Source organism: Tachypleus tridentatus, chromosome 10 (assembly GCF_004210375.1).
Source record: "Tachypleus tridentatus isolate NWPU-2018 chromosome 10, ASM421037v1, whole genome shotgun sequence".
In the NCBI taxonomy this organism is placed as follows: Eukaryota; Metazoa; Arthropoda; class Merostomata; order Xiphosura; family Limulidae; genus Tachypleus; species Tachypleus tridentatus.
Window position 1 is genome coordinate 188,194,275 of NC_134834.1, and position 22,746 is coordinate 188,217,020.

General features: G+C 31.4%; 1 protein-coding gene across 1 annotated transcript in view; it reads right to left on the bottom strand.

Annotated features, from left to right (window-relative positions):
* LOC143231165 (chloride channel protein 2-like) overlaps positions 1-22,746 on the bottom strand; it is a 61,180-nt gene that overhangs the window by 33,008 nt on the left and 5,426 nt on the right. Inside the window, exons 4-13 of the mRNA XM_076465828.1 lie at positions 18,663-18,791; positions 16,566-16,699; positions 15,073-15,150; positions 10,221-10,299; positions 9,755-9,880; positions 9,137-9,221; positions 7,807-7,908; positions 6,995-7,079; positions 5,652-5,801; positions 2,536-2,605 (exon numbers count right to left, since the gene is read on the bottom strand). Coding sequence (XP_076321943.1) covers positions 2,536-2,605; positions 5,652-5,801; positions 6,995-7,079; positions 7,807-7,908; positions 9,137-9,221; positions 9,755-9,880; positions 10,221-10,299; positions 15,073-15,150; positions 16,566-16,699; positions 18,663-18,791 — 1,038 coding nt within the window. The remainder of the gene's footprint in view (positions 1-2,535; positions 2,606-5,651; positions 5,802-6,994; positions 7,080-7,806; positions 7,909-9,136; positions 9,222-9,754; positions 9,881-10,220; positions 10,300-15,072; positions 15,151-16,565; positions 16,700-18,662; positions 18,792-22,746) is intronic.

Genomic DNA, 22,746 nt, shown 5'->3' on the forward strand with positions numbered 1-22,746 from the left:
GTTTCGAATATCAGCGAGAATAGGATGTGAGCTAAATGTGTAGCGATTCCAAGGCAAGTATAGAACTAAGCGAATCAGTATAAATAGTGCAGTTCGAGTACTGCTCAGCTGCAATATGATCCAGGGCAAGAGATATGGCATACAGTTCAGCAGTGAACACAGAAGCTGTAGAAGGGATTCTGCGCACAACTACTGACCCATAGCAAACCATAGCAGAGCCCACTGAATTACCTGATATGGAACCATCTGTATAAATGGGAACTGAATGATTGTTTGAAAGATATTCATTGAATAAAAGACGGTACTTCCAATCTGGAGTATCTGCCTTTTTTAGGTGACTGAAAGAAAGGTCACATTTGGGGGCTGTAATAAGCCATGGTGGGATGGGCCAACCTGTGGAATCTGCAATGTTATCCAAGGACAGACCCAATTCATCCAATTGCGCCCGGATGCGAAGGCCAAACGGAGCAATGGCTGATCATCTGTTTTGAAGAAGTACTGCCCACCGAGGAAGGAAAACACATTTCCAGGTGGGATGCTTTGGTAAGGAATGAAGTTTCGAAGTATATTGTAAAGATAGTTGCAAACGGCGAAGGTGTAGAGAAGGTTCATGAGATTCAATGTATATACTTTGAACTGGAGAGGTACGGAGAGCCCCAGTGCAGGGTCGAAGTCCTTGGTGATGAATGGGGTCCAGCATCTTTAAGGCCGAGGGTCTGGCAGAGCCATAGACCATTGATTCATAATCAAGTTTCTATCTAATAAGAGCACGATATACCTTTAACATTGAACAGCAATCTGCCCCCCAACTGGTAGAAGAGAGAACACGGAGGATGTTCAGTGCTCTTGTGGATTTGACCCGAAGCTGCTTTAAGTGTGGTATAAAGGGGAATCCAGTGACTGAGGACGCGAACAAATAATTGTTTTGTCTCTTGTGGTGGGAGAAAAAGATGTATCAGAAGAAATGCCTGTATTTGAAACTGAAGGATGTGGATCTTGAGGTTTGTTGGAAGGTATGGGAGGAACAGAGATGGGTGTGGAAGTCAATTCATCAACCTTTTTAATCACAGAGGTCAAAGGGCTTTTCATTTGTTTTGAAAACGATTCTCTTGGAGGCACAGAGAGATCTGTCTGCACTCCCACTGTAGTTGTGGAATGAAGTACAGCAGCATATGTCCGAGATGGAGTTGTGGACAGCAATTTCCGAGCCTCAGAATAACTAATGTTATGTGTCGTTTTCAAACGCTGCACCTCTTTTTCCTCCAACCATTTTGGTCAAGAATGAAAGTAAGAGGGGTGAGAACCATTGCAGTTTATGCAATGTGGGTTCATGTCACAGTCATAGGCATCGTGGTCCTTGCCTCCACAACGAGCACATGTCAGGGAACCACGACAAGATGTCTTTGAGTGGCCGAATCTCTGACATTGAAAACATCGAAGAGGGTTTGGTATGTATGGCCGAACCCTGCAAATGAGATAACCTGCCTTGATAGTGGCAGGTGCACGTGGTGAAGTAAATGTTAAAACGAGGGTATATGTTGGCAGTGTAACTCCATCTTTGTGAGTGGAGATGCGCCTCACTGCAGAAACTCCATGAGTGGAGAGACCAGCGAGAATCTCTGACTCGGGAACGTTCTTCAAATCCCTTTCAACAATAACTCCTCGTGAAGAATTCAAGGTAGCATGGGGTGTAACCTCAATAGGTATATCCCCAATTGCCTTTGAATTCAAGAGGAGTTCACTGTGTTGGGATGTGGATGTTTCAACCAATATGTCACCAGATCGAGCTTTCTTTACTGATTTTGGAGAGCCAGCAAGTCCCTCTAGTCCCTTTTAAATAAAAAAAGGGGACATTTGCCCTAAAGGTTTTTCCGAAAGAGATGGTTATATAAGAAAATGAGGTACGTGTGTTACTGATGTTGAAGATTACTATTCTGAGTATTCAAGACATGGTCGCTTACCCATTGACTGTTTTTTTACAATTTTATTTAAATTTTTTAGAGGATCCATAAGAAAAGGAAAAAATTTTGGTACCCACTGACCCCACCCACCATAGAGCCCTACAAGGGGATGCACTACAAAGTCACGCAAGGACAATGCAGCAACGCCAGGGTTTCGTGAGCACTATACCCAAACACCAGTATCAGGCACAATGTCCACAACACCCGTTGAGAACTTCCAACACTGGTACTTGGTTGACTCTAGCCCAAGTGGACCAGCCGATTGACCCAAGGGGGGCCACCCAAAGGCCGCCCGTGTACAGGAATTCGAGGCCAAAGTGGTGTGTTAGGGTTGGACCCCTCAACCACCAGGATCCTCTCCTCCCCTTCACGGGTCGCCACGCACGGCAAACACGTGGGTGGATGTTTAGATCCCAGAGAAGGTAACCAGATAGAACAGAACCTTCCCCCTGGGAGGTCCCCTCACCACGTACAGGAATCCACACCGAGGGGTCTATTAGAAAAGTCAACCAGTGGAACTTTATGTATCTTATGCAAATATATTCCTTATTTGATTAGTAAAAATATTATTCACCCATCTTGAAAACAGGAATAAAAACACCAGCAGGAACAGGAATTGTTGCAGCCCATGCAGTAGTCAGAAACTAAAGAAAAAGAAAGAATATAACTGTACAAAAACTGGAAAGAAATCAAAAACATAATTTGAGATAATCAGCCATGCTAGTTCATACAGCAACAACTACAATCAGCAAAACTGTTACAGAAGTTTACATGTCACTGGTAATTTAAATACAGTATAACCTTGAAAATTACAACACATAGTATATCAAACTAGTCAGATAATTAACTGGTAATTTAAATACAGTATAACCTTGAAAATTACAACACATAGTATATCAAACTAGTCAGATAATTAACTGGTAATTTAAATACAGTATAACCTTGAAAATTACAACACATAGTATATCAAACTAGTCAGATAATTAACTGGTAATTTAAATACAGTATAACCTTGAAAATTACAACACATAGTATATCAAACTAGTCAGATAATTAACTGGTAATTTAAATACAGTATAACCTTGAAAATTACAACACATAGTATATCAAACTAGTCAGATAATTAACTGGTAATTTAAATACAGTATAACCTTGAAAATTACAACACATAGTATATCAAACTAGTCAGATAATTAACTGGTAATTTAAATACAGTATAACCTTGAAAATTACAACACATAGTATATCAAACTTTTCAGATAATTAACTGCATATATTGGTAAACCAATTTTTAGTTAATTTCTCTTTACTTAATTTGTACTTTTAACTTTACTACTACTTTAAATGTTTGGCAATAAGCTCACTTTCAAAATATTTTCAGTTTTTTTTAATTAATTTTTCAATGCTTACTGAACAAACTTATTTTATGATCAACATCACCAAAACTGTCAAAATTCTTCAACTGTTAACCTGAAGATGACCTTGGAAGGTCAAAACAATGTTCTCTAGTTATTGATAAAAGTGTTGATACCCATACCAGATGTTCTGAGATACAATATTTTTCAGAGTTGTAAACAAACTAAAAAAACTAGTTATTCCATAGCAGAGACTTACTTCATATATTAAGCAACAGGTATAGGCTGGAAACCCTTATTAAAAAATACTCTACATAAAAAGTTACACAAACTGCTGTCTGTACATAGCCATCCTTAATTTTGAACTGACAGACTAGAAAAAAGACAGCTAATCAATTATACCCACCAACTGTTAAGACTACTCTTGTCTAATCAGTTAATGAAACTTTTTTACTGTTACCTTTATAATCTACCTACAACCCCAAAATGTGAAGTGCATTTTTGTGGCAATGAGTAGTAGACACTAAATTCTCTATTTAATAGTCACGTCATATTAACAATATATGATTGTTAATCAAACTAAATATGGCCAGTGAGACCATATCTCACCCACGCATGGTAATAATTATAACTTCTTTTCTCAAGAAATGTACAGGTGAAATTAAATAGCTTTACTTAAACTTAACTTATCATGGCCAAATGAATGCAGTCAGCCTAGAAAGCAAAACTGTACCAGTGAATTAAAAATAAAATTATTGAAAATAAACGTTTAGTTGTTTTCTCATATGTTTACAAAATTAAATACCTCATGGTTAAGTTTCTTTTTAATAAAAAAGATTCATTTATTTATTAATTTTATATAAAATTGGTTTATTGTATTGTGCAAATTTGAATTTTCCTGATCATGATATCCCACTTGTAGCCATTACACTTTTAAATAAAAGCAATAATAATTTGTACTTTGGACATGGGTGCATGGGTAGTTTTATCATTGATGGTCAAAATGCTGTTTCTCAACTAAATTGTTACGAGACGACGTTAGTGCCTGCACCTTATAAGCTGCTGATCTAAACATGTCACTGACGTTCTTTTACCATTCTTGCAACTGTAAAAACTATGTTCAACTTCAACCAGAATATAGTAGTAAATGTTTGTCTTGGTAAAGTTTACTGCTATAGAAGTTGTTTTAATTACAGTTGTAATTTATTTTGTCAAAGCTTAAGAAAGGCTCACTTTATAACTTTATACTTCATACGAATGTGAAAGTAATATATTAAAGTACTTAATTTATCTTACTCAACTACTCAACCATGTCACGTTTCACTTACAAAACAACTGTGTGTTAGGCCTCATTTGAATTAGACCATATCAGCTTAAATAACTTTTGAAGATATAAAAAAAATCACCCCTAAAAATGTAGACAAACATATATAAATTAATATCAAATAGGTTTAAAACTTACTACATATATTAAATGAAACCTTCTACTTTAAAAAGTTTAAAAAAAATGACTTGCTTATAGTTTTGGTGCAATTCAAAATTGTTTTTTACACACCAGTGATCATAAACATAATGAAAGTGAGCATATTCTTTCTCAACAGAAAACAAAGATAAAATTTGGTTTTAGACAATAAAAACTTTAAAGGAAAGCAGAATGATATAAAAGTTAAGAATTAAAAGCTACACCAGATACACAGTTTTAGTTGTTTCTTTAAAAGATCACAGTTACATCTTTCCAAAATTTCAAAGCTGTGAATTCGAATAAAAACAAGATATTTTATTAGCAGAAATTACATAAACTGTAGAAAATAAATTTGAAGTTTCATACAATTTCATCTAATAGTTTATTTTCACACCATAATAAAACAAACACACACACACACTGACTGATGCAGACGTATTTCATACAGTTAAATGAGTTAATCCAAGTGATGAAAAATTAGCACATTTGAAATATCAAGTAAAATATTAAAGAGTGAAAAAAATAACATTTTTAAAATGTCATAATTTTAGTAATGTTGAATATTTTAAGCACATAAACAGTTATAAATATTTTTCATGAAAACATTTAACTTCAACATTGTTTTTCTTCAAAAAACATAACAAAAACATAATTTAAAAGTGTATCAGCTCTTGGTACATACATACACAACAGTCATAACTGTCATGCTACTATTTATATATTTTTTTATTTTACATTCGATTTTTTCAGCTGCATGCAAACTTAATTATTTCAGACTTTTCTATTTGATAGAATTTCAAATATTTAGTTCATTTGAACATTCTAATTGTAATTCAATTAAATATACATATATAACAATTAAAATGTACTTACTGTGACAACAATATAAATGACAAGATTGACATAGATGTTGGACTGTGTTGTTGACCAATGACTGATAATGATGGCTTCATCCAGTGGTGGATTTGTTCCTGTCCAGGTTGTGTTGCTAAACAGTTCACTCACCTGCTCATGGGTGGTTAACTTTAAGAAAGAATTTTTAAACAGAAATTTTATAAACCACCAGTTTCATTATAAGTACCCACAAAACTAAAAAAAAAAAAATCTGAGATCTTAAAACCACACTTATAAGTGATTCAGATCGAAAACCCGATACGATTTCAATCTTAGGTTCTAAAAGTGTTACAGGTTTGTGAATCTCCTTTAACTCTTGGTACACAAGTTGTAGATTCTAGTTTTATGGATTTTTCACAGTTTTACAGAAACAATGTTTTACATCGTACTTTGGTCAAACACAGAATCATTAATAAGCCTGTTGCTTACTAACCAAGCATGAAGTGAGTATAACTTGAGAAATATAAGCTACAAACAATCACCTGAAGCATTGTGTAATTAGTTTACTTCATTTCTGAAAAGAAATGGAGAGTTCTATAAATGTATATAATAATTATTTATAATTGTTTATAATTTTTTCAGTTTCATAAATTATATCACATATTCAACAGAATTAATGAGATTTTTATTTTTTTATTTTTCAACAGGTTATACAAAACATTTTATTAAACGTATTGTTAACAATTGCATACTTATCTTCTGTATTAAAGGCTTAGCTAACAATCACTGATATTTTATAATCTTCACTGAGATGTTTCACCAGACATATGCTTATGATGCCCTTGATATATTATCATAATTCAGTTTTCATTGTGATAACCCTATAGTGTAACTTGAATATTTTTACTAACTGTAGTGATGAACAGGCAACATGGTCATTAAACTGAAAATAACAATAATAATGACAAAAGCATAAAAGAATACATTAGCTACAACCTTTGTAGTATTTTCTTTTCATTGGTATACATCTATATAAGGTCATTTTAATACACATGTGATACCTAGTTTATAGTACGTAATGCTATATATTCTATCATTTCAGTTTAAGAAAAATAAACAAAAATCAGAGTTAGAAACTTTAATTTTTAAACAACATTACTGATTTACTTGTTTACTGATTTGTTAAATTTCCAAATATAAAAATGCTTTGCATGAAATCATTGCTTGCAAACATCTTCCTGAATGGACACACCCACACTCAACACAACAAAACACAGGCCAGTTTACTAACTTATGACACGTCTATCTTGTAATGTAACACTTTCATAAAACATCATATTGAGAAAGTTATCTTAATAGATATAAAATAATAAACCTGTTACCTCAGATGCCATAAACTTTCCAAGTCCCAGAGGGAATGTTAGTGTTGCTATTACTGTTGTTACAATGGCTGGGTAAATAAAACGGCTAAAATTTTCATACAAATAATAAAAGTTGATTAAACAAACCAATAATGAAAGCTACATTTCTATCACATTAAAAAAAAAAAAGAGGTAAAATACATATGAAAATATGCACATACGTAAAAACATAGAAGAAAAAAACTAAAGAATTGAAAATATTTATTTATAATCATTGGAAAGGCTTCCCTTGGCAAACTATGTTCAAACCATTTCTATTAACACATAACAATTTGTTTACCTGTTATTAAGCACAAAGTTACACAATTTGTGCTCTTCCCACCACTTGTATCAAAACCCCGCTTTTAGTGTTATAAGCCCTCAGACATAACACTAATCCACCAGAAGCAAAAACTACAGAATCTGTGGTGTTTACAAAGTAAATTTATGAAGAACAGAATATTCAAGATTCAAACAACAGGAAATGTCTTCTTTGCTCTTATATAACAGGTTTTTCTACAACTAAACAGACAGAACGATGTTTTTGACAAATATATCCAAATATATAAATATATTTTGACAAAAATATTAATTTTCACACATTTAATACAATGTAAAATTTTCAGTTACTTTAGTTTTGTAAGGGTGTGGAAAATGAGGGAGTATATCAAGTGGTCTAAACAAACAAAACTCTTAATATAGTATCCAAGCAAATTAAAGTTCCGTCTAATAAACCAAATTTCAATTAAAAATAAATGCTCGAGAAATATATAACTCATGTGTACAGTACTCACTTTTTTTGCAAGAAAGTATTCAGTTTTTTGTGTTTTCTGTTAAATTCAACAATTCTTCGGTGAAACCAGACAAAAAATGCTCCAGCAAAACCACAGAATACTCTAAAGAAACACAATAAACATGAAATCATCTTAATCTAAATAATTAGATTAATTACTTAATACATTAATCTAAGTAATTAGATTAATTACTTAATACATGGTCTTTGGTGGTGTACATCTTAAATGATATATAGATAAAACACATTAATTCCTTTGGATATTTAAGACACATAAACAAGTCTATTTTTTGTGCATTTGAAATCTGAATATGTTATAGTCATCACATATCTGCAGATACTTCATTTAAAAACATGCGTTTCAACATTTTTTAATGATATTAAACGAAGAATATACTAGGGGAAAAAATATAAACACGAACTTTTGCACTACTGCTGTATTTCTCATATACAGGTTTGCCTAAAACGTTTAATGAAGTAATTCTATATTTTTCTGATTAAATTTGTTAGTTATACTTTACATGTTCTAGAGGTTCCTCTTAAAATTCATAGAATTTTTGTGTTTATATGTGCAAAATAGTATATTGAAGATAGGTAAATATTCCACAAGAATTCACAAACTTCTATACAAAGTGATTCTTTTAATCACAGTCCTATGAAACCAGTTGTTGTTTGTTTTTTTTCAAGCAGCTAAGTCAATGAAAATTGTTAATACATTTTTATCACTTCCATATTTAATCAGTTGCTCTTTCCATGATCAAACATGTCTGTAGGTGTTCTTTGAAAAAAAAAAAATTATTTGACTAGAATATGATAATTCTGTCCATCTAGTTTAATTACTGTGAAAATCCAACATGTTCCCATCTTAACCAACAATCACAGAAACTGCTGATTTCAGTTTGCAGTTGATTTCTTGTGCTATAAATGCAAGTTCAGAGTGATTGCCATAAAGGAAAGGAACTCGTGAATTTCACATTTCAGTCAGTCATTCTAGGCCTTATTTGATACTTATGGCAAGAATATTAGGCAAAATTATTTAGTTAACACTCACTAAATACATATTTTGGTGATTATTAACAGTGTCTTTAATGATACATTTTCTAAACATGTTTATTTTATAACTTTTAAATGAGTTCACTGAGTACAGACAGTGTAACATTTTAAATGTTACTCAATTTGAAATATTACTAAACTACTGAATTTTAATTCAGTCATCATTAGCACATTAGTTAATTTTCTACATAAATCTTGATCAGAAAGTGTTATAAAATTATTTATTTTAAATACAGGTAACACACAAACATATATATATATTTATCATATATCCTTACCCAATCATAGCAAATGCTACTAGTTCTTGTGGATCAAAAGGGAAATCCACTCTAAAGTTTGTTTTAAATAGTGCTGTAATTGTTTCTGTTTCAGGAAAATTAAAAAAAAATATTATAAGTAAAAACTATTTACTGGCACCGAAACATTATGTATTTATGATATAACTGACATCCCATTATCACTTTCCTTTTCAGATAAAAAAATAATTAAAATAAACCCAAAACCAAATTTACACTGAATATAACTCTGCACTTCTTTATGTTGAGGAAAACTATTTTATTGTTTTTTCAAGTTAGGATAAAATCTAACTCTACACAGTGTTACAATATTTGGCCTATTTATAAAGTAAACAAGTTATAAACATATATGTATTTACTGCTAAAAGGAATGTTTTATATTGGTACAAAATAACTGAAAATTTCAAATAATTAATTCACATTACTCCAACAACAAAAAAATCGTAAAAATTTGTTGTTAAACTGTTACATATTGTAGTTTAATATACAGGCCTCACTAGATGAACTTGAACAAAATTAGTGAAAAAGATTTTTAAACAAAAGAAAAATAACAGAACCATCCACAAATCTTATATTAATATACACAAAGAGAAGTTTTACCTTCATCTTTAAACCACACAGCAAGTAATCTCCACACCATGGCTCCACAACATGCAGCAAAAAAACCTCTCCAATAGTTCCGCACAGCAAAGAAAACAGAAGTAACTTCTATACTAAACAGTACTCCTACACGTGAAACAAATAATAATCTTTAGCTTTCAGGTACCCATGGAAACAAAATACATTTGAAAAAACAACAACTTCTTCATAATTAAAAACACTTTAATTATTTTAGTTAGGCCTACAGGGGATTGAATCTGATTGTTTTTAAATGTAAGCCAAGTTTCTGAAATTTTAAGGAATTCTATTTTCACTTTATACAGATTTTATCATGCATTTGTGGTTTTGTCACAAAAGAATACACACTACAGTAATCTGAGTTAGTCATGGATCTATGATATAACACACTAACCACTAGACCACTCTTGGTTCAGTAGAAACTGAAAAACAAAACAAGTTTACCTACCACCAATGGGAGCAGCAAAACTACAAGCTACACCAACTGCACATGCAGCAGCCAACATTTCACTTGTTCTGGATTCATTCTGAAAGTAAATTCTACAATTTTAAAATGCTTATTTACAGATGTACAAACAAGATGGTTCTTAAAAATGATATAAAACTTGTATATACAACATACAAGTTACATGTACAAATAATCTAAAGCAATCAGTTATGTAGATAAAGAAACTAAGATATGACTGAAGTAAAGAAACATTACATAACTGCTACTACAATTGTAATACGTTTATTTATTAAAGCATCCATCTTATAGATCACAAAACATATAGAACATATACTTCTGAAAAAGGTAATGCTAAAATAATACCCCATCATAACAGATTCATAATTTTCCTATGATTTCTCTGTTTCACTAACTGTTTCCTTTTTTCTCTTGTGGAAAGAATCCTGTTCTAACAATGTTGTGATATGAACATTACCAGTTTTATATAGTTATAAGAGAAATATCAGTGGTGCATTACCTAGAACATATTTATCGAAAACTTAATAGATGATATAACCTAAAAAGTAAGAAACAAAATTATTTCTTTGTCATAAGTTAAAAAAATAAACACAATATAGAATTAAATTACTGAAGTTTCAAAATGTGAATTTATTTATATCTTTAATAATTTAGACTAAGCTTTAAACAAAACATTTGAAGACAAGACCAAAGTTAAATTAAACATGTTTTGTTCTTATCTAAATCTGGTACAATAATTTTTCTTTTACATTATATCTATAACAATAATGACAAATACATCACCAATATAGTTAATAAAACTTTATTTTCACTCATACTCTTACACACTAATAAATATTTTAGCTGAAAAACCAATTATCATGTGTAAATTATCCCAGATAGACCTGGCAAGTCAAGTTAATAGTATTTATATAAAACAGCAAGATACAAACAAGTCAAAACAGCCAGAAAACCTTAGTTAATTGGATATCCACACACAAGGTATCTTCTCCAACAAGTATATAGTTACAAATAACTGAAAAAACTAGAGTTCACAAGGCTCACTGTTTCTTTTAGATGAATTTAAATTTTAGTATGCATGTATCAGAAATGAAGTGTAATTGCTTACTATACCTGCAATATTATTTTTTCTTAACTTATGAATGCACACAATGCCCATATGTTTATTTTAGTTTCTAATATTTAATTCAACAAATTATTTTATGCAAATATTTCATATCTGATGGAATAAATAAATGCCTATTACCCTTAAAAAACTTACACCAGGATAACAAAGACTTGTGTCAAAACAAGTTCATAGCAGTGTACCCACATATGAAAATTACAACATTTTTACCATTGCTAGACAGAAACTCACTTCTTTCTCAAGTAGAGGTATATTTTACTATCAATTTGCAGCTACATTTGAAAAATAAAAAGATAATTATACATGTAAAACACACGTGCTTCAATCTTTTATGACTATCAGTTGTCAGGAGATTTAAAATAAATATTTACTCATTTTTGTGCATGCTGTAAGGTGCAAGATATTTCTTACTTTAACAATTATAGTTTTAAAACCAGCACACTCTCTAGATATTGTTAAAATGCTCAGACATTAAACAAAGCCTGAAACAACTTACTCCATAACAATTCTTAATGCTGAGAAAGAAGACAAAGCCTGAAACAACTTACTCCCTAATAATGCTCTTCGACATGTTGGGAGAGGCAGCAATGCCTTAAACAGCATACTCCCTAATAATGCTCTTCAACATGTTGGGAGAGGCAGCAATGCCTTAAACAGCATACTCCCTAATAATGCTCTTCAACATGTTGGGAGAGGCAGCAATGCCTTAAACAGCATACTTCATAATAATTATTGATTTTAAGCACACTTTTACACAGATTAACTTCTTTATCAGAGACAAAAAAACAAACAATAAATAGAACAAAATGAATTGCATGCAACTTGTGTAACTTCTTCAACAATAAACCAAAAACAGTGCAAGAGATGATGAATGCATCCATATTATTACTATTAGAGTCTAACATGCAAGGCCATGCACAGACTAAGCAGATAACAACAGTGGCTCATAAACAAAGCTGACATAATGGTTTTAAATCAATAATACGTAAAGATTCTTTTTAAAGTTCAATATGCAGTTTATGCACACAAACTAGTTTAGTTATTGAATGTCTATATATGACATTAAAAATGGAATAAAGTAACAAACTTCAACTGAATTGTTTAGTTAACTTTTAAAATCAAGACATTTTCATTCTTACTTTCAAAGTCTAACAAGTGTCCTTTACCTAGGAAAAACAAATTATAAAGCATGTATGTTAGACATAATATACTGCATGCACTAATGCAAAACCAGCTCAACTTGTACTCAAAACTTCATGCACTCTTCCACTGTTTACCCTCTTCCTGTCAAAATTTTACTCAAAACTTCATGCACTCTTCCACTGTTTACCCTCTTCCTGTCAAAACTTCAAAATATGAACATCACACCCAAACTCACCTGCTTCATAAGAGCTTTATATGTTGTTCTATCCTGTCAAAACCATAGGTAACAAATGTTCATTCTGTCTTATTTATGACTACGCAATTAAGCGACTTCTCACGCTTAATTTTAAATAATAATATGCAACAAACTATGTCGAAATATACATTATATACAGTAGATATTTCACCATTTTTATAGGATATTTTTGTAAATGTCAGTGCAACAGAAAAGAAAATATCATAAACACACAGTGTAGCATGTGAAGTTTATACACATATTACTGCCAGTTCTTTTGGACACAACATGCTATTTAAAGTTATTGTCCTTCATCTAATTTCCTTTATACATTTCCAAAAGCTACATGTCCAAGTTCCTATAATGTTTTTCCACAACATACATCATAACTGTCCTAGTTGTATGACACTTTTCCATTTACAAACATAATCCTATTTGCAAAAAGGGAAAGGTACCAAGAAATGACAGGTAATAAAAGAAAGGTTTTGAAACCAAACAAGTTTGAGAACACTGAAGAGTTATGATTAGCAATAATTTTTAAAATAAAAAATAACTGATCTTCTTCAAGGCTTACAAACTTAGGTATTTGGTCATGTGACCAGAAGTGTAGTTCAATCTTTCTTTTTTTTAAGAACTGAAAGGTTTGAATTAAGAATTTTCAGGAATTGCTGAACATGGACATGCTAGACACGAGTTTTAATACTTTCTCAATATTAATAAGTAATTCAAACAGAACGTAAGGCTATAGGCATGCAACAAAAGAAAAATTATGCCAATTGGACAACAGAATGATGAGGAATGTTTGTTAATGGGTTGAACAATCTGCAAGATTTTTTAATATTTTTATTTAAAAACGTATGACATATCAAGCTAGCACTCTACAACCATCTGAACGATTCAACAACGAGCATTAGCTGGAAATGTCATCCTTCGCTAAATAAAAACATTTAAAACTTGGCATATCTCAACATTTTGTTGTCCGATTAGCAAAGCTTTGTTTCTTGTTGGATATCTTGTATATTGTCTATAGCTTTACATTCTGTTTGAATTGCTTGTTAAAACAGAGAAATTATTAAAACTTGTGTCTGGCATATCCATGTTCAGCAATTCCTGAAAATGCCTAATCAAAACCGTCCTTCATGTGGATATCTTTGTCACCTATGTGGTTTTAACTACATCTTTGCTAATTAGTCAACTATATGTTTTGTTTTAACTTGTTTTGCCACTACAGAGCTTTTAGGGCTCAAACAGAACTGATCACAACAAAAGAATTTGTAATGTTAAAACACCACAAGATATATTCCAGCTCTAGAGTAAATAGTCTTTTTAATTTTTTGCAAATGTCAATTTTTTTCCAGTTGCAACTGCAAACGATAAAGTAGGAAAATATTGTATGCTGCTGATAGTTTTCTTACATCCATTTTTTAGACTGTTTGCTTTCACCCAATTTCAAATTAAATTAAAATGTTGATAAGTGCAGTTGTTAAAAATATTCTGTATATGTATATTTTTATATGTCCACCATTAATAAAATAATTTTAATACGATGTATTTTCTTTAAAAGATATATGATCAAATTGGCAGCATTGTTCAATGTACTACATGATAGAGCAAAAACACTACAAGTATTCTTAGACAAGTGAGCACCAACACCACATATACCTAAACGGGCGAGCATCAACACCACATATACTTAGACGGGCAAGCATCAACACCACATATACTTAGATGGGCGAGCATCAACACCACATATACTTAGACGGGCGAGCATCAACACCACATATACCTAGACGGATGAGCATCAACACTACGAGTATACCTAGACGGGTGAGCATCAACACCACACATACCTAGAAAGGTTGCATAAACACCACATATACCTAGAAAGGTTGCATTAACAATACAAGTATAATTAGACAGGGGAGCATTAATGCCACATATACCTAGATGGGTGAGCATTAATGCTACATATACCTAGATGGGTGAGCATTAACATTACATACAATAGATGGGTGTGCATTAAAATTACATACAATAGATGGGTGAGCATTAGCATTACATGTATTAGATGGGTGAGCATTAGCATTACATGTATTAAATGGGTGAGCATTAGCATTACATGTATTAAATGGGTGAGCATAAGCACTACATGAATAAGATAGGTGAGCGTTAACACTACATATAATGACATATTAATGTAGTCTCAGCTACACATGTAGCAAATTAATCATAGTTCGAAATCCTTGAGGATTCTCTCTCTTTATATCCATCAATTTGAATAGCATCAAAATAAATATTACCACTTCATAATGATATAATGCAGTCCTTACCTCATATATACCTTTGAAGGATGTCACAAGCTTACTGAGAAGGGTGGCTACTATGCTTGCCACATGTACAAAGGGACCCTGAAACATTTAATCAAAATCAAGTTAATGTTTAAACTTATCAACAAATTGATGAAGAATACTGCGGAAAAATAATAAATACATACTCATATATTAGAGTAAAAAAGATATTAATTGCTACATTTTCATGATGTTACAATTTTTTCAAACTGCATTACAAGTTTTAGATCTTCTACATTTGTTTTTCCACATTTTAAATATACAGATTTTACAATTAACAAGTATTATCATTTTTATACTACTATAACATACTCCCAAGTACTCCCAGTGAGATAACAACTGTTAACATTTTATAAAAATCTCTGAAGGAAACTACATATATAATGTGAAAAAAATATATGTATTTCATTAAAACAAAATTTTTTTGAAACGTATCCTAATTTGGAGTAAAAAAAGTTATGAAATAAGTAGAGCAAACTACACTGGTCTTTTTTTTCCAAGTATTACACCTAATTAGGTACACTTCACTCAATAAACAAATTACCATATGTTCATTAAAAAAAATGCAACATTCAGTTTCAAAAGAAAAAAATACAGGAGTGAATTAACCATTTTTTACCAGTTACATTTCAAAAAGATATGTTACTTTATTCGTAACAGAACATTTTATTTACTTCGTTTTATAAACACATTTCTGATAAATTTGTGTTAAACAACAGTATATGAATGTTTATCACATAACATTATAAAAGTAGAAAACAAATTCTGACTGAAACCAACGAAACAAATTCAGATGATTCAGTCACTGTCTCCAGTAACATTAACAAAAAATAAATGTCAAGGACCAAGTTGACTTTCAGTCACTCTTTTATATGTCTTTAATATTAAAAAGAATAACTTTAGTTCTGCATTCTACCTGTCTCAAAAAAGATCTACAAATTTACAATGACTGTTAAAAGACTTCAAGTTCAATTAATGTAGAATACATTACAACAGTAGTTCCCAACTAGGGGTGCTCGCATCCCTTGGGGGTGCAAGATAGCATTCCAGGGGGTGTGAGATAACATTTCTTTTGGCTACCTTCACCTTTATTCTCAAATAAATAATTACTGTGAGGAATGCAAGAACATATTAATTTTTTTTAGGGGTGCAGGGCATAAAAGAAGTTGGGAACCACTGCATTATAATATGCCAAATGTACTGTATATGCTATATCAGAAGCCAGCGAGATCTTTTGCCCAATACGAAAGATTGTCATGTATAGTAGTACGTACCAGTAGCTTAAACATTTATCTCACAAACAAGATCTATCCTAGGGTCTTTTCTCAGGTCACTAGATAAATGCCAGTTTTTTTGCGTGGTAATTTCAGTTTCTGCATTTCTTTCAAGAGTGACCTGAACCAAAGTTCAAGAGTTAACACATAAGCAAGCTACCATATGATCTGACAATTTCCCATAGAACAAGTAAGAATTACCTCTTTGCCTAGTGGCATTCCACTGCCTAAAGAGGCAGTGAGACCAACCATCTTGGACACTAATGTTCGAAATGTGAGATATTCTTTAAGCACAACTCCTCGAAGAATTGTTTTCATTTCAGGAATGCCAGATCCTAGAAAGAAATTAAAATACTTATATGAGTCATTTTTATATAATAATTATATATAATAATTGTCTCTTTTTTGAGACAAAGAAATTTCTGGTAACATGTGAAGTGTTACTTATAAAAAATATATCACACTTCTGTGCAAATAGCTAAGCAAAGATATGGCTAATTTTTTACTTTAGTTTCATCACTATTACTGGTTATTACATCATGTGTGTGCATGTGTAAATATATGTTTTAAATTCTTTTATGCTTCTCATGATTATTTTGCATTTTTAGCTTAGTGTATGGATTTAGAACTTAAACCTCTTAAAATTGTTCTAGCCAACAAGATATTAAAAAGATTTGGGCCAGAAATATTGGTACAGTAAGAGTACCTTACTGATGTATCATTGAACCATAATTGTAAGTTTCTTCTAAACTGTTTTATCACATTCAATGCTATTAGTTTTCCCCTTTTAAAAAAAATTATCCATATTGTTTATTAAGTTAACATTTGTTCTTATCTACACAGTTACTTTGCTTTGATTAGAAGGTAATGATAATTATAATCAAAAACAGAACAAACACAAAACTAACATCAAAATCTAAGGATAATGCATACCAGGCATTTGTAAGCTAATTTTGTATAAAACAATGTAAGAAAATTTACAAGCATTGTATATTAAGTTAATTCAGTTAAGTTAATTCAGCTTGTATAAATTTCTTTATAAACACCAGTAACAGAGCAAACTAACTGATGGAAGTCAGCTGTGAATAAGGAATACAACTTAACACTGTATCAGATGATACTGATGAAACCATATATTAAATAGCACTCTTGGTAATAGGATGGCAACAAGCAATTTCTAACAACCCACTCAAACTTATACAAGTGCAGCTGTGATGAGTGGTGTGTTTGTTTACATTTGGACTTGCAGTATCTGTGAGCTGAGTCAGCTGATAGAATTAACACCAACAAAAAAAACACCTAATTATTATTCAAACATCAGAAACATTTGTCCTGTACAAATCACAAATTTTAATTTTTTTTTATTAAACAATCTGTTTATTAACAAAATAGCTGTCAACTAAAAATATCTTAAAATATATAGAATTATTTTGTCATAGATATAATTATTCATTATATACACAAATCCTTTTGTACAATACATATTTATCACAATTACAATAACAAACTTGAAGAAAAAAATCAGTACATAAATGTCCAATGTCTAACAACAAAAATAAAACGAAAAAGTAAACAGATGTTAAGCACTACAGGAATTAGTTTCTAATCATAAAACACTGAAGAAAAACAAACAAACAATGTTAACCACATGTAATTTGATAACTTTATCACTTGCTGTTCTACATGTCAGTGGGTCAGCTAATAAACTTCACCCTGTTTAACACACTGACAAAATGACCTTTGTGTGAGTTTTTAGGCACCTGGAAATAAAGGAAATAAAAACCAGATTACAGTACTTTAGATATAAGATATCTCTCTCAACTATAGCCAGATAACAGTTGAAGAAACATACAGAAAATGTGGTTGTAGATAAATAAGAAAATCAGTCTCAAAACCAACCCATGCAAGTTTATCAGAAGTAAAGAACTTTATCAACCAAATTCACGGGACAGCATGTTCAACTTCATACAGACTGATTATAGCTATTCTTGATGACGAGAAACCCACTTGAAATAAAAATGTATCTCAGAACGACTGGTATGAGTATTAACACTTTTATTGATGAGCAGAGAGCAATGTTTCGACCCTCCTAGGTCATCTTTGTTGACATGAAGATCCAAACATTCTTATGCGGTTATCAATAAAAGTGTTAATATCCATGAGATATAATTATAACTCTTCTTTATCAGGTTATATATATATATATATTTACCTTAATTTAAAACCATGCCTATAATGATATATATTAACATTAACATCTTCTGTACTCATAACTCATTCCAATGTTTTTAAACTTACCCACTGCTTGAGCAGCAACAATATGAACAAAACCTGCAGAGAACAGCATAAGGATCAAAGGAAAAGCTAGCCAGGCTAAATACTGTTGAGCTGGATGTTCAGTGAGATCTCGATACAACCAGATGCGAGCTGGAATGAAAATGAACATTTTTATTTATTGCTCAAGTCATTTTATTTACAATTCAACTGCATAGGTGTGTGACTGAGTCAACAAGAACTTATTCTACAGATTTACTGCAAAAAGATATGCATGTGTTAAATTATTTTAATACATCAAAGCTAAACTACAACAGTTACAAGCTACACTATGCAAATATGAAGATTAGCGCTGACAACATACCAAAGTTAAACTACCCAAGTTTCAAGATTAGCTTTGACTTCATATCAATGTTAAACTACCCAAGTTGTGTGATGAACTTTGAAACCATATCAAAGTTAAACTACCCAAGTTATGTGATGAACTTGGGCATCATATCAAAGCTAAACTACCCAAGTTATGTGATGAACTTGGGCATCATATCAAAGTTAAACTACCCAAGTAATGTAATGAACTTGGGCATCATATCAAAGTTAAACTACCCAAGTAATGTGATGAACTTTGACACCATATCAAAGTTAAACTACCCAAGTTATGTGATGAACTTTGACATCATATCAAAGTTAAACTACCCAAGTTACAAGATTAGCTTTCACATCACATCAATGTTAAATCACTCAAATTACATGATGAGGTTTGATATCATATCAAAGCTCAAATATGTGACTTACAACACGAGCTTTTACACAATATGAACTCTAAACTACCAGAGTTAAAAGATGACCATTGATGATATACTATCAAATCTAAACATTAATGAAACACAATATTAGTTTGAATTACTTTTCCAGTAGATAAAGAACTTGCTTCAACACCACATTCTTCATATTTGAAAATATGCATTTTTGACAAGGGTTTTTCTAAGAATAAATGAATAACACTTGCAAGCAAACATGTTTGAATACTCAAAATTACATGTCAGTTATATATGTATATTCTTTTTGTACTTTCACACATGAAGCTTGAAAAAGACAATACAAAAAAGGTTTAATGAACTTTTCCTTTAAAAAAACTATGATGTAAAACCTAACACTTAGTAAAATCTGTCTGAAGGATATTTTTGAATTAAAAAAAATCTTAAATCTTTGGAAATGGGATCAGCTAAACTTTAGAAAGCTTTACAGAACAGATCTTTGTAGTGTGTTTAGTGATACAATTCAAATAGCACAGATGTCAGATTTAAGTGTTATGACTTAAAAATTATTCAAAAATTAAAAATAAAATTTAAAAGAAAACCACACAAAAAGCCTTACGTTATGATGATTTGTTGAAGTTAAGAGTTTAATCATGATTTAATACCCACAATGTAGACCTCTGGTGGTAAGTTTTAACAAGCTGACTGCTATGGCATAGTAATATATCTCACTACATTTCTGGCAAAGACACCAGTTTACACTCTTAAGATGCCACAAGCACAAAGATGGGAAGACAGCCAAAACTTAATTTTGTTTCTACACAACTGATCTTAAGATTTATGAAACTCCCATGTGTATAGTAATGCCATTGAAAATACTTGCTAATAAAATCAGTGGCAAAATCAACTGATGGTAATTTTTTATCTAAATCCTTTTACATTTCCACAACTTGTTTTATTACCATAACACTGAAAACAAACTGACCATAAATGTTCTGTTTTATCACCATATGGTGAAAGATAGAATCACAAGTGTAATGAAGAACTATTGATGATAGAGCTGCTTAAGTGGTTTAATATTTTAAAAACTTCAAATATCTCCACTCGTAACATTTAATACGTATGTAATAGTCAGTAATAAAAGAATACATGAAACTAGAAAGAAACATATTGAGAAAACTGCCATAATTCTTCAAATTATCAATACTTTGTTCACTATTTCCCTTAACTAATTTACGACTCTACACAAAATAAATCTCCATATGAATTTAACACTGAAAATGGAAGTAATAAATAGTAAACCTAACAGAAAAATTAAACAAATCTATTTGTTAGAAGATTCTCAGATGTGACAACAAATTTGTTTTAGAATATGAATTATAACTTTAATTCATTGTAATATCGACTTCACTGGCAAGTCTTTCTAGGTGGATACTATTAACTATTTAGGATCTTATATACGAGTATTCTGAGTAATATACCTGAATTACGTAACTCCATCAAGTCTACATGAAAGTTTACAATTAATTACATTTTCTTGAATTACAAATGTTTTCTCATGTGGTGAACTTCTAATCAGTGGTTATAAAAACTGACTTCCCTTGACTTACATAAGCCTCCCCCCCTCAATGTCTTAAAATTGGGACAGTACAATTCTTAAAATCATACACACTCTATATCTCTAAATGTCTGTACAATTGAGACAATATATTCTTGAAAGCTTTTGTTCTTGTGAGAGATAAGTGTTTCATTATTGACAGGGAATGCTTGAATCTCGTATATTGATAACTATACATAAGTTGGAACTAAGAATATTTAATTATAATTTAACTCTGGCATGAATTAATAGAGTTAATAAATTATTTGACCAAGAATTTAAAATTATTAAATTAGTTATGATTCTATATTTAGTTTTCTACATGATTTTGACATGTTACCAACTACAAGGAAACCTTTTACCCTAACACAAGAAAGCATCACATACACACGAGCTACTTGCACTAGAAAATCCACTCACATATAACATTAGTCTGGGTATTTTGTTGACCTTTTAAATCTTTAGATACTCTTACCATTTGATGAGCCCCATTCGTGGCAAGTAAATAGTAGTTTTAGGCCTAATTTTAAAAATTGGCTATAAAATATATTAAATAACTAGCTTCTTTTCAATATGCCTCCACAAGCATCACGAAAAGTTGTGAAGAAGGCCTGAAATGCCCAGGTTCTTAAGCAGATCAACCCAGATACTGGAATCTCCAGCAAAGCTATGTCCATTATGAATAGCTTCGTGAACAACATTTTCAAAAGAATTGTTGTTGAAGCTTCTCACCTGACTCACTACAACAATTATCACGAGCAGGGAGATACAGATCTTCTATTATTTTATTTTCTCTCTCTATTTCCTTCTTCGTTTGTTTTTTTCCCGTATATCACCAGACATGCTGATGCCTGCATCTCCTTGCTTAACCTACTACGGATGATCATCACCCACCCACCCCAAATCAATCTGGCCCTTTTGTCACCTTCACTCCACCTGTTCCTGACATGCGAGGCTCAAAATTTTCCTTCCAAGTGCCAAATCATGGATCCCCTAAGCTGGATTTTTAACCCCACACCACAAACACCTAATCTTAATCTCAAGTGTGGGGCTGAAGAGAAACAGATGTTTCCAAGCACCCTTGGTTGTCTCACAAGCCGTGAAGTTAATCTTGAACCATTTGACAAAATAAAAAGGGGCTATAATCTTACTTTATTCTGTGTGTGCCTAAACCTCAAGTTTTATTTTTAGTTTATAGTTGAAAGACGGAATGCATATAATAAATTAATCCAAAATACAAATAACAAAAACACAGTCAGTTTGATTTTCAAGCTATCTTGAAAGTACTTTCCATTTTTGAATTTTTTCACTAATTTCTGTCAATAAACTTTTTAAGACTAAAATACAACAATGCAGACAATTTAAATGTTACCCAAAATAAGTTGTTTATTTTTATTCAACATGTGCATATCCTACATCACAAGAACAAAGATAAAATACAGGTGTACAGTAGAAACCGAACACCACTTCTACTTGGCCCAGTTATCTACGTCCCACTTTTATTGTATTAGTATCTCGATATAGTTAACTATTTCTCTAATCTTCAGTTTCAGAACATTGAGATAATATATGAAAAATGTTTCTTATAAATAATATACTTGAATTACATAATTTCAACCAATCCATGTAAAAGTTTTCAACTCATTACATTTTCTTGAATTCACCAAAGTTTCTTTATATAATAAACTTCTAATCAATGGTAATAAAAACTGGCCTTATATAAGCCCCCTACCCCATTGTCTTAAAAGTGGACCAG